General features: G+C 41.6%; 1 protein-coding gene across 1 annotated transcript; it reads left to right on the top strand.

Annotated features, from left to right (window-relative positions):
• The first annotated feature begins 543 nt into the window (after window positions 1–543).
• Window positions 544–11820, top strand: E2F8 (E2F transcription factor 8). Its single transcript, XM_075712886.1, has 13 exons — window positions 544–582; window positions 1248–1523; window positions 1844–2000; window positions 3197–3502; window positions 4169–4330; window positions 5772–5909; window positions 6234–6443; window positions 7316–7400; window positions 7679–8201; window positions 9229–9447; window positions 10323–10452; window positions 10595–10911; window positions 11647–11820. The coding sequence occupies exons 1-13, from the start codon at window positions 544–546 to the stop codon at window positions 11818–11820; spliced, it is 2736 nt and encodes a 911-aa protein (XP_075569001.1).
• Window positions 11821–17018: the final 5198 nt, after the last annotated feature.

Genomic DNA, 17018 nt, shown 5'->3' with positions numbered 1-17018 from the left:
ACCGGGAGCGGGAGCGGCCGCGGGGCGGGGCGGGGCCGGGCGGCGGCACCGCTGCCGGTGGGTGCCGGCTCTCACGCGTCGCGGACCGGGCAGCGGGCGGGCGGCAGAGCAGGAACAGAGGGGAGCAGCTCTCTGGGCACGGCGGTGGCGCCAAATGTTTAAACCGGATCCCGGAAGGGCCCCGCCCGCCGGCGGCGGCCAATCGGCGGCGCTGCGTCGGCAGCGGCCGGTGCGGCGCGGGCGGGGCGGGGCGGGGCGGGGCGGGGCCGGGCCGTTGGGCGGCGGGCGCGGGCCGCCGGGCGCGCGCGGGCCGGGCCCAGAGGCGGGAGTCGCCCAGACGTCCCCGGCGGCAGCGAGGGCGGCGGGAACCGGTCGAGGTGGGCGCCGCCGCCCGCCCGCTGGCCCGTCACGGCGGTCCCCGCCGCTTCCCCTGCTAACGCTTCCCTCCTCCCGGCCCGCAGAACCGGCGGGACCTGCGATGCGGAGCGCCGCGGCGGGGCCGCTGAGCGTCGCCCCCTGAGGCTGCGCGGCGGCGGCGGGAGAATGCAGCAGGCGGGCGGGGAGATGGGCACCGGCGACAAGGTAATGCCGCGGTTCCTGCCCTCCGGGCCGGCTCCGGTGCGGAAACGAGCGAGCAGCCGCGACCCCCCCCGCCCCCCCCGGGGGCTGCTGTCTCCCGCGGGCGCCCTGGGTCGGCTCGGCGGGGCCGGGACCGGGACAGCCCCGGTGCCCGCAGCAGCACCGGGCGTGAGTCGCTGCAGGCTGAGCGGACGCCTGCGAAAAGCGTGGGATGGCAGCAATCGAGCGCCGTGTGCCTTGGCTTGACTTTCTATCCTTGACAAAATAGCGAAAACCTGGCCCGAGGGCCTTCATCCGCCGATTTTGTAAGGAGCAGTACTCCTTCCTGGCTCCCCTTTTCGTTTTTTTCTTAATAAAAGGGGTCTGAGTCGTTCTTTACGGCTTTCGGCTATGCATTAATGTTCACTCTGGCCGTATTTTCCCTAGAGGGAAAGAAAAGGAAAAATCACCTCAGGAATATCCCGGGCCCCCGCGTCTTAAGCTGAAGGCACAGTCAAAGAGTCGGTTTCAGCGAAGGGGCTGGTTGCTTCGGAGTGAGACTGCAACCTTTGACTTTGAGCCACCCAAAACTTGGGATTGATCTCTACCCTGCTTCGACTGTTACCGACAAATGGATTATAGTGCTCCTGGTTTTTAACATCACAGTTTTTCTTTTTCTTCCTGTGTAGGAAAATCATTCTTCTGAGCCATGCAGAAGCGTATTGAAAACGCCCTTGAAACAAGCAGCTACCTCACATTCGGTACTGACAGAGATACAGCCTGACTGTCAGCCTCTAACCACACCCCCAAAACCTAAAGAAATCCTTCCAGCAGAACCATGGACGCCTACTTCGAACCTTAAAATGCTGATTAGTGCAGCTAGTCCTGAGATTAGGAGCAGAGAACAGAGAAGGGAACTGTCAAACAACGCAAGTGAGGTCCTACAGGCAAAACACTGTTTGCAGGTACGTTGTAAAAGTGTCGTCTTTATTTACTTTTTTTTTTAAACTTAGCTGAAGGCTGTTTATTCAGTATAAAAAGTTATACATTAACATCCTACAACGTTTTTAAAGTTTTTATTTTGGAGTATTTACCCAATATAAGTAAGGCTATCACCTAGTTACATACAACGGGTAATGTTTTGCTGGGGTTTTTTCACAACTGTTGAGGACAAAGGGAGAACACTGCGCCTTTGCCAGTGCTCATAATGAAGCCGTTAAATATCTTACGTTTACGTATTTATTGTAAAAAAATTTCAAATTCCCTTTTTCTTATTTCCACGTAGGAGCACTTATCGGGAGATGAATATGAAAAATCTCAACCAAGTCGCAAAGAGAAAAGTCTAGGATTACTGTGTCATAAATTCTTAGCTCGATATCCTGATTACCCCAGCACTGCAGAGAATAATTACATTTGCCTTGATGAAGTAGCTGAAGAGCTTAGTAAGTTGGTGTATATGCTATTATCTATTTCTCATACAAAGGTGCCAAGAACCTACCACTTGTGTTAGTGCATTTTTGCTCCATAAAATTTCGACTGCTTACTGTGTACTCCCGAACTTACTGAAACTCTGCTTTAAACTCTTCATTCTTAGAGCAATTCTTTTAAAAAGCTGAAGTTTCTTCAGTGAACTGAATTGAGAAACTCTGAATTCTGTTTAATATTAAACGTCTAAATTATTGCCGATGCCACAAATAACCAGTTGCAGTTGTTTGGATCTAGAGATGATGGCTAAGATTAGTGGTTGGATTTTTGCGGCAGGAACTAGCGTTTCTCAAGCTGAACCCACAAGTTCCTGTCCAATCATGACATCAAAGCAAGAAACTACTTTCTGCTCTCTATGATAATTTAACTTTCTCATTTTATATCACTGTTTTTATATCACACCAATGATCTACCGAGAGTCTAAGTTGCTAACATAAAGCCGAAGCTTTTTTTGACCAAGGAGCTATGAAATTACAGTATTCTACAGATTATAACACTGATAATAGTTATAAATCATACTGGTAGAAATTTTTTGGTGTCATTGTATCTTCAGAATATGTTGGGGGACACAGAAGAGGAATGAATTGCAAATGAAACAGAACATCTATTCTATTTATACTTTGTACAAAGTAACATCTCTTTTAGAAAATGCCCAGTCAAAACCAAGAATTTAACAGACAAAAAAGGACAGTGTGTTAATAGACTAACATATAAAAACAAGTTACAAAAGAGTTGTCTACCATGAGTTTCCAAGGGTATTTAATGAGACAATCTAAAATCAATGCAATGAATAATTAAAAATGCTTTGGTGTTTTTTTAAAGCTGTATTGAAACCCATCTAATGGCTCTTCTGGTAACAGTAAGTTTTATTTCTTAAGGAATGCTGTAAAGCAAGTATAACTGTGGAAAAGCAAGTCCTTCCATATCTAAAGCAAGAATTGTTTTCTTTTCCTTGCTGGCAAGATCTATGAGGGCTATTTTCAGAAACTTTTGTAACAAGGAATTGGCGAAAGTGGCTTAGAAGTATATTAAGAGGAGGGGGAAGTATCGGAAACTGATCCCTTCTCTGTGCAAACCATGTTTCAGCTAAATGTATGATGAAACATTTCATGTAGTAGAGATGTCATGTTCATCTTTTTATTTTTTTCCCCAGATGTTGAACGTAGACGCATATATGATATTGTGAATGTGCTAGAGAGCCTACACATGGTGAGCCGCCTTGCCAAAAACAGATATGCTTGGCACGGGCGACATAATCTCTCCAAAACCCTGCAGGCTTTGAAAAAAGTTGGAGAAGAGAACAAATATACACGACAAATTCAGATGATCAAGAAAAGAGAGTATGAGCATGAATTTGATTTTGATGGTGAAAGAAATGAAGAAATGGCAAGATCTTTTGCCTCAAATGAGCATTCAGAAATGTCTTTTGTCGAGCTCCCAGGAATGGAATTTCGTGCTGGTAATAATTCTCTATAATGCCAAGAATAATATGTGCTTGTAATGACAAATATCTATGAACTTGGAAAAAACATTTATTGGACTTTTTTTTCTGAAATGCTCCTGCCTGAAAGGCACCACAACTGTTTGTAGTGAGAAAAAGTGCTCTACACTCTTTCAGTTCTCTTATTCATTCAGTTCTTGCACATGTATTTTGTTTTTACAGTGCAAGAACAGGGGGGAATCAGGTGAAACTATCAAACATACCCAACATATAATCCAATTTGAAGGATTTGTTACCATTGAATGTTACAGAAGCCAAAAGTATAAATTTGTCCATTATTTTTTCATCTAGGTTTGATTCGTGGAAGAAATGTTAATTAAGTATTGTTAAATACATTGTATAACCTGCAGTTAAGCATCTTTAAGAGTATAAGTTGTCAGACAATAGGAAATGTATATGGGGGGGAAACATTATACTCTCTCTTTGTAGTTAGACTTGGTATCCACCTAATTATCTGATTCTTGCCGTGTAGAGACATGATTCTGGAGTCCATGTCAGCCCTGCCTAGTTGCTGTGTTGTTTGTTCTTAAAATAATTGTTACTGACAAATTTCTTCGTTTTTTAAAAAATGTTTGTAGCTGGCATGTCACTTAATATTTTAATCCTTTCTCCTGTCTGCTGCAGCATCAGTAAATAGCAGGAAAGACAAGTCTTTACGAGTGATGAGTCAGAAATTTGTGATGCTGTTTCTTGTATCGACTCCTCAAATAGTAAGCCTTGAAGTTGCTGCTAAAATCTTGATCGGAGAAGACCAGTTAGAAGACTTAGATAAAAGCAAGTTTAAAAGTAAGTAAAATGTCAAGCGTAACCTAAACGAACTGTTCTAGTACTAGTTTCTATAATGTCAAATACCATCATCTTTTTCCTGCCGTAAGTATATCTGAGCCTCCAAAAACTCAGTAAACACCGCACGCAGTTTTTAACGGGGACCCACTTGTGTGTAGCCAGATACAGAATGACGTAATGACCACGAAAAAGTCCATTAAACCCCCTCTCCTGAAGTAATGTCGCAAGGCTGTTTATTGGCAACAATTTCTCTTTCCTCAAGCAGCCTGTCAAAGATTTCAGCATCATTTCATCAAAGATGCCCCAGAATCATGCAAATCTCTGTTCTGGCCATATAACTTACTTGTTGGAAATCTAAAGAAATTCTGTAAAAGTCCTGTTAATAACTTACACGGAGAGGAAGTGAAACCCAACGCTGTAACTGCCGATTATTTCTTCATTCTTTTACCCTGCTCTCAGTTCCCTGCACACTTCCTCCTCTTCCCCTCCATTCAAATGAAAAGGTACTTCTAGGTCTAGGCCTGCGTATCTATAATAATCGAAAATGTGCCTGCTCTTGAGAGATCAAGAATTAATTGTGGGTTTCATCGAAAATTACACCCTTCCTTGATTCCCAGACAGACTCCATTGCTTTTTTTTGGTGGAATTGTATCTATGCAAGAAGAAAACTGATCCTTGCTGGTTTCAGTTCATAATTTCCTTTCCACTGCATCATAGCAGCATAGAGAGGGTGGGTGGGTGGTTTGGCTTGTTTTCATTCTTTCTTCTTTCTCCGTAACGTCTCTCACAATAAAAGCATTTTCAGAGCATTTCATCCATGTGTCTGTATTTCAGGTATCACATGTTTTACCATGTTCTTGGTTAAGCAGCAGAGTCCCAAGTTCCATGACTTCCTAGACTTTAAATTTTCAGTAGCAGAAGCTTTGGCCCAAGCACATTCACTTTGCAGTTCAGAAGTCACTTGTGATTTCACTGCTGCCTAAAACTTTTCCCTAATAGCTCAACCTGAAAAGAGTTAAAAACGTGCAGGATGATCAACCTGTTGGATTTTAGTGTGTCTCTTCCCCCTACTTCCCATATTCACCATTGCATGTGCGCACCTGCCTTTTAAGCTACTTATTTTCACTACGGAATTGGTAGAGGTTTGGCCATTGCATAGAACATAACTTGTTTTGAAAATGTTTTTTTCTACATTTAGCATAATATACTTAGCAGTATTTTCTTTTCTAGATCTGTATCTATGGCATTCTATTGCACATATAGACTTTATATTGTGATATTACTTCATAGTATAAATACCTGTTCCACAAAATTGTTCTTACAAAAATTATCAAGGTTTTTCCTTTTAGCTGCTAAAAGGGCGTTACAACATTTTTAATCTGATATATGTTAACTTGTTAATCGGAATTGCTATACCTTACATTGGTTTATTTTATTTCAGCCAAAATCAGGAGACTTTATGACATAGCAAATGTTCTCAGTAGCCTTGAGCTTATCAAGAAAGTTCATGTTACAGAGGAGAGAGGTAGAAAACCAGCATTCAAGTGGACAGGACCTGAGGTCTTGCCAAATATTCAGGGTAGGTGTATGTGTCGTTTCCTTTTGTTCTGCTGATCATTTTGATTGTTTCTTTGTTTTCTCTGCTAGAAATTTTTTGACCAAAAGACAGAGTAAACTAAGCAGAAAGTCTTTACTAGTCACATCACTGTCCTTGGTCCTTGACAGCATAGCCCACCAGTATGTCTTTCCTCATAGCAGATGTACTCATACTGACACTCTTCCATTTCCATTTTTGCTGCTGCTAGTACTTCAATAATTGTAAGCCAGGCTCAAATAACTGCTTTTAATTACTGAATCTGCACATAATACGTATTTAATCTTTGGGGTTTTTTCTGCTTCTTAGATACAAAACTTGAAACAACTTCTACGACCTGTCCCCCACCTATTTCAGAATCCATCGCTTCCAAGGAGCAGTGTTCAAAAAACCTTTTTCCTTCAAGAGGAAAGCAAAACTTCACTCGGCATCCATCTCTAATGAAGTTAGTTAAAAGTATAGAAAATGACAGAAGAAAGATCCAATCTGCTCCAACCAGTCCAGTTAAAATAAGTGCAAGTACGTATGTTTTTCTAAGTTTGTTTTTAACTCAGATGTAGTCTTTTATTAAATATTCAGGCTTGCCATCTTCTCATAGGAGATGCAGATGTATAGATATGCCTGCTTACAACAAACGTGTCTTAAGAACTGTCAAAAATGGGCAAGATGGGGAAAATACATGTTGCTTGTACATCTGAGGCTTTACAAGATTGACAGTGAAAACAAAGCTAAAATGATCCGTGTCCAGTGCATGAGCTCTGCAATTAGTAGAAGCTCTTTCCAGTTTGGTAGACCAAATCCAGTCACAGCTTATGCAGTTGCAACAAAGTAAATGTATTTGTTGAGGTCTGGACTAAATTCAGCACACGGTAGGGAACTCTTTCATATCAAATACACATGAAGTGGCGTATTACCATTTTGCGTTTAAGAAGAATATTAAATCTCTTTTTCCATATCACTATCTTGACTTTGTGTCATGTCTTGCTGGCTACAAGCTTCTGTTTGTGTAGTATAGCTGATTCTCTGGATATTATATCTTCCTCTGTGAACGGCTCTAACCCCAGTTTGTTATGGAAACTGTGCTTTAAATCTCACTAGCTAAGCAGTTCTGTATTCCTTAAATTGCCAGAAAATTATCTATCAATGTTCATGTTCTTGTTAGGTGTCCTCTTTGGAGGGGAAAAAAATGGAGCTGAGGCTTTAAAATTTGTTTGACGTAATTACTATCAAACTGATCAAATCAAGTCTGGGCTGCAGTTTGAGGACAACATGGAGTCTTAGTGTCTTTTTAAATGTGTATGCCACATTAAGTAACACAGTCTCCTCAAGCAAAATTTAACTTCTACGTTCGATCTACTAACAGTTTTGTTTTGTTTTCCCCCTCTAACCAGGTACTGATCAAAATTTATCAGCTTTCCCAAGTAAAATGGCTCAGGTTCCAGCAATCGCTAAACATCAGCTGGAAGGACAATCAAAGTAAGTTTGCACAAGTGTTAAGGTGAGAAGCTTTATTTTGTCACTGGCCATTAAGTTAACACTGTGCTCGCTTTCAGTTGGGCAACAGTCTGCAAAAACCGGTAACCCCTGATACTGCAGGCTATTTTTTTCACTTATTTTCTGTTTAGTGGATTGAGAAGTAAAAGTTCATGTTAAGTCTTTATGCTGCAGAAAAGAATTTGTCAGGGCGTTCATTTCTGTACGAAGGTATTAAAATATGTTTGGGCTTTTGTTTGTTTGTTTTGGTTTTTTTTAAGGAAAGCAAAAGAGATGAAAATGAAATTGTCAAGATCTGCTTTGGAATGTAACCCGTCCTCGCCTGAGGTAGCCCCCAAGCCCGAACCTCCTCGCACCGCAGCACCCTCTCAGCCGTCAGCTCTCACACAGCCGCTTGGTGTCTGTCCTCCAAGCCACAGTTCAGTCCCACCAGTAATACTACCTCATACTCATTCTGGTGTTTCGTATGCAATATATCTGCATCCTTCCCAAGCCCACACTGTGACAACATACAGCCCAAGTTTCATGTTGCAGCCTCTACCGTGTGCTAATATAACTGGAATTAAGAGTATTAATTCAAAAGTATTAAATAAAATAACCACTGAGGAAGGTGACAGTCAGATAGCTACAGATGATCCAACAAAGTCCTTGACAGCTAAAGAAAGACCGACTATAAAATCAGAAACTTCATCACAGCGGTGCCTTAAAAGATCGCAAGCATTACAAGAGAATAATTTAATTAAAAGGTATAGAAGTGATGAGGAAAGCCTTGATACTTCTCTGGTAAGTTAAATTATTTTTAAAATGCCATTTTACAGCTTAATGATGTTGCCACCTACTCATTTTCAAAGTGATTTAGGAGCTTCCCAGTGTGTGCAGGCATTTTAAATAACGTTATTCTTGAAGGGATGACGTTCATTTGTTGTGCTTGCTGATGATCAGGGGGCTGTTTTTTGTTTATTTATACACACAGAGATATATATATATATCTCTGTATCTCAAATATCACATAATCTTGCTGGTATTTGCAAAGCATCAGGCAGAATATATAGTATGCAATATAACACATATCTTTGAAAGGCCAACCCAGGATCAGGCTGTATTTTTCTCCTTGTTCCCCTCTCTTCCCCCTCCAAATATTTATTTCCAAGAAGACCTGTCAAAGTGTACGGATGTTAGTCAAACTAAAACAAGTCCCAAACCATTATGTGAAGACTTACCTATTTATACAATGATTCTGGAGTAGTTGAGGCTGCTTATCTTCCTGGCATTCATTCTTGGCTTTAGAGGTGTTAGGAGGGAAAGTGGACACATAAAAGTCGCTGGACAGGGAATGTCCCAAAATCCTGATAACTTCTAAATATTTCTGCCCAGTGTTGTACACTGTTAATGTTGGATTGTTGTAAGGATAATAATACAGCACATGAAGAGAATAAGAGGTTCAGATACACTTGATGCAAATGGAGAAACTGGATCTGGATTGCTTTCTACTCCTCGGTCGCTGAACGGTTTAGTGTCTCTGTAAATTATTAGGCTGCTTTAAGTTGTGCTTGTCAGAACAGTCGTGAAGTGTTATCAACATGTTGTGACAACATGTGGCGTCAAACGTCCACTAGCTGTGAAGGAGCAAGAGGGGATAACGTGGAAATGGTTGTCTTATAGACTAGAAATTTTTAGAGCACAAACTTGGGAATCAGGAGAAAGCTTGCTTTCCTAATTTTTAAAACATATAAAATATTGTAGACCTGTAATTGAGAATGTTAGGTCTTACAACGTCTACCTTTGGTTTTGTATGTACTTTTTTTTAAAGGGAGAATCCATTAAAAATGAAAGACCGCCTTCCAATAGCTCACAAATGAATCACGAAATGGACAATTTCCAGGAAGAGAGACAGAACAAAACCGAAACATTGGATCAAAACACGGCAAGTTGCTACGACCAATGTAAAAGAGAAGATATTCCAGAAGATGAGGACAAAATCAAAACGAAGCAAGACATACCTGTAGCATTTGCCATTCCTGCTCATGAGGTAAGCTTTGTCAGACACCACAGCACATCTTGCCATCCCCTGGGAAAACACCACTTGCAGTCTTTGCAAAAGAAACAAAACTATAATGAACGGCACGTACACAGATTGTCTTTGGTTGGATTGCTTTTAGTGTGCTTTTAAAATCTTATTTTGTAGGAATGTAGGACTTCTATTTCTGCGTTAAGTACACAAATAAGAGGACATGAAGTGACTTTCAGGCTTCAATTGGGATGAAGAACACAACTGAGACTAAGTAGATGAAGGCAATGTTGAGACCCTTACCTCCCCAGTCCTTTGTTTGTGTGTATTTAGTCTCAAATACTTTGATTTACAACAGAATCGCATGAAACTCTCTTCATCGGTAAAATTCGGTATTCTGCAGTTAAGACGACTGTAGAGAACCTGGACAAAGAACAGTTCTGTTGACAAAAACAGAACTTGTAAATGCAAAAGGGTTGTCTTCCAATACGTGTCTTACGAAAAACACAATCCAAGAATGAGGTGGCATGATGATTACTGGGTCCAGACGTTTCTTCTGGGGAAAAAGAAGAAAGGATTCAGTATCAGGATTTCTCTTTTGTCTAGTCTAACTGTACTGTGTTAATCCCAGATGGATTTCCAGTTTCTCACTGAGGATATCAGCTGGAAATGGAGCCAGCTGACTTCTGCACAGTAGGGCAGTCCTACTTTAAAGCACATGTCCTTGAGTCGGTTCTGTCTAATTTCAGACAGAAGGTAGTACAGGCATGGAATGCCTGGGGATATGGAGGATAAACCATAAGAACAAGGCAAGGGAGATGCAACTTTGGAGAAAAACTTCATTTTTTGTTTATTACCTGTTTGGGATAAAGCTGTATTGTCTTTTTCTTTTTCAGACTTTTTTTCCATCTGGCTATCTTATCCCCCTTACTCAGTGCACCCATGGCAACAAGGCAGGCTTTTCTGATAAAGAGAAAGCTGGGATATGTTCATTACAGCATAATACCTACAGCTCACCCATTGCTGGTGAGTGTTAAATAAAATAGGCATACAGTTGTCTGGCTTAAAGGATTGCGGGCCAGACTCATCCTACTGAGGTAACGAAATCGCAACACAATGGCTTGACTCTCAATTTTTAATCCCCTTCAACACTTCATTTTTGTTTCAGGTGTCATTCCAGTGACAGGATCTGAACTGAAAGCAGTGAACATTCCTGCTTTTCATATAACACCCTTGAATATAATGCTGTCACCAACTTCTATAGCTGCTGCACCTGTACTGAGCAACTCCGGTCTCAATTCAAGCAATACGAGTTCTGCCCCAAATCCAAGTTCTTCAGTTCTGAACTTTACACTGCAACATGTAGGACTAATACCTGCTGGTGTGCAAGTTCCTGCAAATCCTGTTCTTCAGCATGTGCCAGTCTCTTCACAAGCAGAAAATGTTAGCCATAGCTCAGAAAACATGAACTTACAAGAAGAGAAGGTAAGGAAAAATACGTGACTCTCGTGGGTTGAGTGGGAAGTATAGTGCAGTAATTCCTTACAGCAGGTAAAATTTTTAAACAAACTTTGGTTTGGTTTTTTTTTTTTTTTTAATCTTTATAAATCAGCACTGCTCAAAAAGAGCTGGCAGTGAAGGCCAGCGTTAAGTACAATATAAGTGAGAGGTTAGAAAGGAAGAACAAGTATTTCATTTGTTGTGGAAGTGGAGCCAGCTGGAAGATGACAAGATGTGAAGAGACAACTGGTTTAGAGGGAGGATTTTGCATAGATCAGAGATGACACTAACAAATTGTCCATTTGTTACTTTATCTTCCCGTCTCGTTCCTCTCCTAATCTACTTTCAAGTTCTTGTGTTGAATTTTTTCTTTTTTTTTATTAGGATGGGATTGTACAGGATTTTAAAAGAATAATTTTTTCCCATGGGAAGTTTGTCTGTATATTTTGTGTAATACTGTATTGCCTAGGATCTGTTTGTATTTAAAAAGGAGATAGGAGGTGATTAGAGAAACCAGATTTTTATTTGATTTTTATGTATATATATTTATGGATACACTGAGGAATACAGATATATTATTCTCAGCAAAGAGTTGTTAAGTTTTTAAATTTCAGGAAAAAAAATTGGTTTGCTAACATCCTGCAGAAACCTAAAACTAGAATTCACTTTTTTTTTTTTTCCTTCCCCTTAAATGAAAGTAATTTTCTGTCTTCTCTTTAGCCTCGTGTTCCAAAGGAACCCCAAGAGCCCCAGACAGTTACAGAGAACTTCTTCCGCACCCCAGGAGGGCCGAACACAGTATCTTCACTATCTGCAAATTCAGATGGTACCGACAGAATCTCTCAAGGAACTCTGTATATTCCTCAACGAAAACTTGAAGTGTCAGATGACTAATTTTGCAATATCAAATTGCTGAATGTGTTAGCAGGCATAATTACTGGCAATACACTGCACACTTCTTGGACTGTATGATGGACGATGTGCGTTTTGGACATGTATTGGCAAGACCTCAATACTGGAGTAGCCTTAATTAATGCTTTAGAATTAAAACTGGCTCTTAATGAGAAAGTTAATGTCTAATAATTTTTCCAAAAGGCTTACCTGAAGTATTATAGCAACAAAGTTATGTATCTAGTGGGTTTTGTGTTGCTTTTCTGCTATGCAAAGTAAGGTGAAATTGTCTTTGTACAGAAGGGTACAGTCTATCAGTACATATTTTGCACAAAGAAAAGTACTGTGAGCGTGTACATATTTTATGTCTTAACAAAAAGTCCATAGTTAAAATGTCTTGCTCCTATGTTCAATAATGCTCTTTTGTAAAGTTAGTAGTTAAAAAAAAAAAACCAACAAAAAATGAATTCTTAATCAAGTTTTATATAAGTTAAGAATTATTTATACTGTATTTTTAAATCAATTTGTTCAGATTAAACTTGCATCAAACTCAACTTTTGACTTTTTTTTTTGCTTGATTAAATTAAATTACCTGAGTTAAGCAATACATCGTATATTGACTGGCATCTCTTCATTCTTCTTTTGGCAGACAGGGGTGTCTCTGCCTTCTGAAGAAAGGGAAAACGGTATTTCATCAGAAAGGGATTTAAGTAACTCAGCCTGACTGCTGAACTCTATTACTGGAGATTACATCTCCTAAACACAACAAGTAGAGGAAAATGTAGTTAGGAAGGTTGGAATTTTGAGTATTCTGGAAAGTGCTGTCCAAATGTCACAGAACCGAGACGTTACGTGGTTTGGGCCTCCAAGCTGGACAGTAAGGTTTGAAGATTGACCAGCTGGGTTAGCTCAGTTGGTTAGAGCATGGTGCTAATAACGCCAAGTTCCCAGGTTCAATCCCTGCTCACTGCAGGGGGGTTGGGCTCGATGATCTCTCAAGGTCCCTTCCAACCCAAAGCATTCTGTGATTCTATGTATGCTCATTACCTTGCCTCTCCTATTAAACTCGGCGCTTGAGCCGGGTGCGGGCTACGCTATGCACACCATAGGCTCTCTTGACACTGGGGAGGCTTCAAGCCTGACAGAAAGTTTTCATAACATTTGGCCTAAGGTTTTGTAACCATCCAAAACTGAAATCTGAACTGAAGCACCAGCTAGTCACTGTTGGGAGCCCCATAAGGTCTGGCTTCTAGGAGGAGGGAGCCCCGCGTCTCTTGGGCACACCTTAGCTTCTGCTTTGCAGCCAAGATCGATGGCAGCTTCCGACTCGTTTCTCCCCTACTGCAATTTCCTATCAAACAGGTGAAGTTAAACCAACTGAATTTAAACATGTACAGCAGAGTCACTTCTACGCTGAAGGAAGACAGATGAAGCCCGCTCCCACAGCTCACACGCATCTTAGATGACAAGGAATAACTAACACATGAAAGGAAAAGACAGCGTATCTGCCTTCCCAGGTGAAAAGTGCCTGGTTGTCCAAATTAGGACAGGAAAAACGCTAGCAAAGCCCAAGGTTTAGGCTTGGACTGGGTAAAAAAACCACAGTTAAAACAGCTAACACAGTAAAATTAACTGGTTTGCTTTTTAGTAAAGCAAAACTATTTTATAACAAAATACACCAGATGGAATAGGATAACTATTGAAATACTCCTACATGAAGGGGAGAGAAGACTAAAAGCTGGAAAATGGAGGAATCCTCACTGCAGCAGCAAGTGGACTTTTTTTTTCCTTCTCCAAAGTGGTAACTGATTGATCTTCCTTAAACCTGCTACCAATTTCATTCTAGAAGAATAAAGGCAAAGGTTTACAGAAACTTGCATTACTCAAAGGAAACAAACTACAAACCTTCGATTTTTGGACACCACAGTTGACAGAATAAGAAACGACAGTAATTAGGCTTGGAGAAATGGTCTCACAAATGGAGCTCTATTCTGGCAAGCTGAACATCTATTCTGCCTTGCTGCCTGGTGTCCCTTGGCTCCTGTCAAAATACAGCTGCTTGCTGCTTCACGCAGGCTTTCTAACACCGAGCACTTTACTTTCTTCTTGTTCATTTTGCAGGCTGAAAAGCTTCTCTGCTCAGAGCAGCCTGGTCCCCAGAAGCCCTGCATTTCGCTCGGACTTAGCTGAGCTCGCTGCTCTTTCCACCTGCCTCACCTACCCTCGAACGTGACCTGAGTACCCGACGTACTCTGCTGCCAAGCTCCAGGAAAGCCCCTCTCATCCTCGGGCTCGCTTCGCTTTTGATATGCTGCATTCCAGTTTGAGCAATGTTTTAATCCCTGCCTTTGATTTATAGAAAACACTACATCCTCTCTCCACCAGGAATATAAAAATTCATGCATGCGTATGTTCCAGTTGCATATTTCAACTCTGTTCTTCCAGTCTCCGGTCCTGATAACCACAGCGGACCAGGGGTTAGACGAGGCGCCAGCTAACCATGCGGCTCCGACTGCCCCTTTGCGCTGCAAAGAGCCGCCCAAAAAACTCGCTCCCTTACAGGGGCACACGGCATCCGGGGTAGCACAGAACTACAGAAATGAAGCAACACCCAGTACCAGGAAACTAAAGGTTCTTCCCTGCCTTTTCCCCTTAAATTCTCTGACAAACTCGAAGGGAAAATACTTACCGACATTTTGGGGCACAATCTTTCTCCACAGATTTCCCTGCAGTCGGTTATGGTGCAGATCCATCCCAGCACAAGATCTCCATCATGTGAGTGAGGGTCCGTGAAGATTCAGTTCCCCGAACGCCAAGGGTGCAAGCACAAAGCGGTTACAACTTCTCGGCGCTCTCCCCGTCCCCCAACAGCGGGCTCAGTCCTGCCCCAACCCCTCCTCGCTGCCGCCGTACGAGAGCCGTTCGTACCACGCGCATTGCACCGTCACCTCTGCGTTCAGCCTGATTTGACCTAGGCAGAAGAGCCCCATTAACTAGGCAGCGACAATGACCAAGAAGAGCTCCTGCTCCGGAAAAAATACTCCTCCAGCTTTACATCAAGGACCTGTCTCCGCATTAGAAAATCTTTGCTGCACTCTATAGTCAGTGGATCTATCGGCTAAGAGTTTTCAAAGTAGCCTCAGTGAACAGACCCCTAAAATCCTGAAGTCTGACGTGGATTTGGCATCTAATTTCCTTACGCTCCCAAGAAATTCCAGGAGCTGAGACTCTCAGCTTCAGACTCCCAGTGTTTAACCCCTAGGCTGTAAGGGCTCGGCCCTTTCACACACAGCCAAGCCCACGATACTGAACGAAGCGTCTAAATTCAGACATCCCTTTAGAGAAGGAGAATTAGCCTCTAAATCTTTAAAGCACTTAAAATAAACCCCTGTAAAAAGTGAACTTTAAGTGCCTCATACTTTAGTCTCCGCATCTTCAATATGTCGGCAGCATCATCCATTTCCAAGGAGGTCAGTGAGGCATGGCAAATATAACTGCGATGGTTAGACGTGCTAAATATTATACATACTAACTAGCCATATTAATGCCTGAAAAGGGTAAAAATTTAAACATTAGAGTGAAAGAGTAATTCTCTGTATCCTAAAAGACAAACCAGTTGTATCTATCAAATCATGAACTGCTGAATGAAATGCTATTTGGTTTAAAATTGTGGCGTTCCAGAGGTTCCTACAAACAGGTTTTGATTTTTTTTTTTTTTTTTTTTTTTTTTTTTTTTTTAAGTAATTTGTGACTAAATCCTCATTTCAGGAACCGTTATTTTATGATTCCCATTTAAGCAATGCGGTAGCAACTACAAAAGTTTAATCTTTATTTCTGATCCATTAGACTGCAGTTCGGAATGCCCTCTAGGTGTAATCTGAGGGGCTGCATTGTTGTCCACCTACTCACAAGTGGACATAGGGGAACAAAATGCCAGGCTTTTGTCACGGGTTATTTTCAGCTTGGTGATAGCAACGGCATTGCTCAGATCCCTGAAACTCTCCCGCATTCCCCTCCCCTCCCAGCTTATAGGGCGGACAGCGGTGGCCCCTGCATTTAAAGCGTGCAGGAATCCTTCGCGTTCAAACCCTTCGGGACCTAAGAAAACAGGGAGCAACACCAAGCGGCTCCGGTAAGTACAGTATATCGCGTTCTGCCAAGACTGTCTGGTATAAGGGTTTGGGTCATTTTTTTTTTCCCCCACAGGCGGTAGGAACTGCTTATCGCTCGACAACGAAAAATGCGTAGGTATAGTACAGAAATGGCAGCCCTACAGAGCTGACAGCGGTATTTTAGGTTTGGAGGAGCCAGCTGATAAAAGATTCTTCTGGGCTTCTCAGCTGGTTTAGTAGCTGCTAGTGTTACGAGAAGGGGGCTGTGGGCATCCTCGTTACTGAGATACTACATGCAAGACTGGATAACAGAATTTCAGAAGCTTTAAAAAGCTTTGTTACAGAGCTACAGAATTACGTTTTCCACAAATAGTTTGGCTTTGTACATACACTTTTTATGTTGTCCACCTACTCACAAGTGGACACATACAAATGTACTTTCATAATTTCTCAGATAAAAGTATTCTAGAAATTAAAAAAAAAAAAAAAAAGCCAAAAATCCTCAAAATATGTAATGTCAGTGACCAATTGGTTTTATATCAAATGAGAAGAAAACTTTCATGCAGACTCGACAGAAAATGGCTAGCTAAGAATGCAGGATGAAAAAATTCACCTGTCTATCCCTCAAGCATTAAAAGACAGCATGGTTGGTCGAGTCTTCAGAAAAGCCCCAATAATTTAAAAAAAAAAAAAAAGTTATTTACTTTGAGAAGTTTTCTACCTAAAGGTAAAATTATTTCAAAGAATGAAGCCTTGCATGCAGATAAAATAATTCTGATCTGAATCATGGCAACGTTTCACAGTCTGTAACAGTTTTGCTTGGCACTTAAAAGACTTAGTGCATGGATAAGGATTTAGAGAAGGATCTTATGGAAGGAAACACAAAAGTCGATAGCCCAGGATTAGGTCTGGAAAAAGGAGCAGGACATTTGTACAGCAGGATGCACTGTCCCTCAGCCACATGAATCAAACTGAGCGCTGGGTGCGAGTATGTGTGTGTGGGGGGGGTTGTTTTTTAAGTCAGTGCTAAGTACCTTGTTCTAGTGTTGGGGTATCTTATTTTTTGGAGGTGCCATCTTAAATTTCTCA

Source organism: Pelecanus crispus, chromosome 6 (assembly GCF_030463565.1).
Source record: "Pelecanus crispus isolate bPelCri1 chromosome 6, bPelCri1.pri, whole genome shotgun sequence".
Lineage (NCBI taxonomy): Eukaryota > Metazoa > Chordata > Aves > Pelecaniformes > Pelecanidae > Pelecanus > Pelecanus crispus.
This window is presented reverse-complemented; position numbering and strand designations above follow the sequence as displayed.

Bases quoted from the DNA above. Each gene is read 5' to 3' on its own strand.
- E2F8 (XM_075712886.1), top strand. From the start codon at position 544: ATGCAGCAGGCGGGCGGGGAGATGGGCACCGGCGACAAG. The intron at 4,331-5,771 runs GTAAGTAAAATG...ATTTTATTTCAG, and splicing joins AGATAAAAGCAAGTTTAAAA to CCAAAATCAGGAGACTTTAT. The intron at 8,202-9,228 runs GTAAGTTAAATT...TTTTTTTTAAAG, and splicing joins AAAGCCTTGATACTTCTCTG to GGAGAATCCATTAAAAATGA.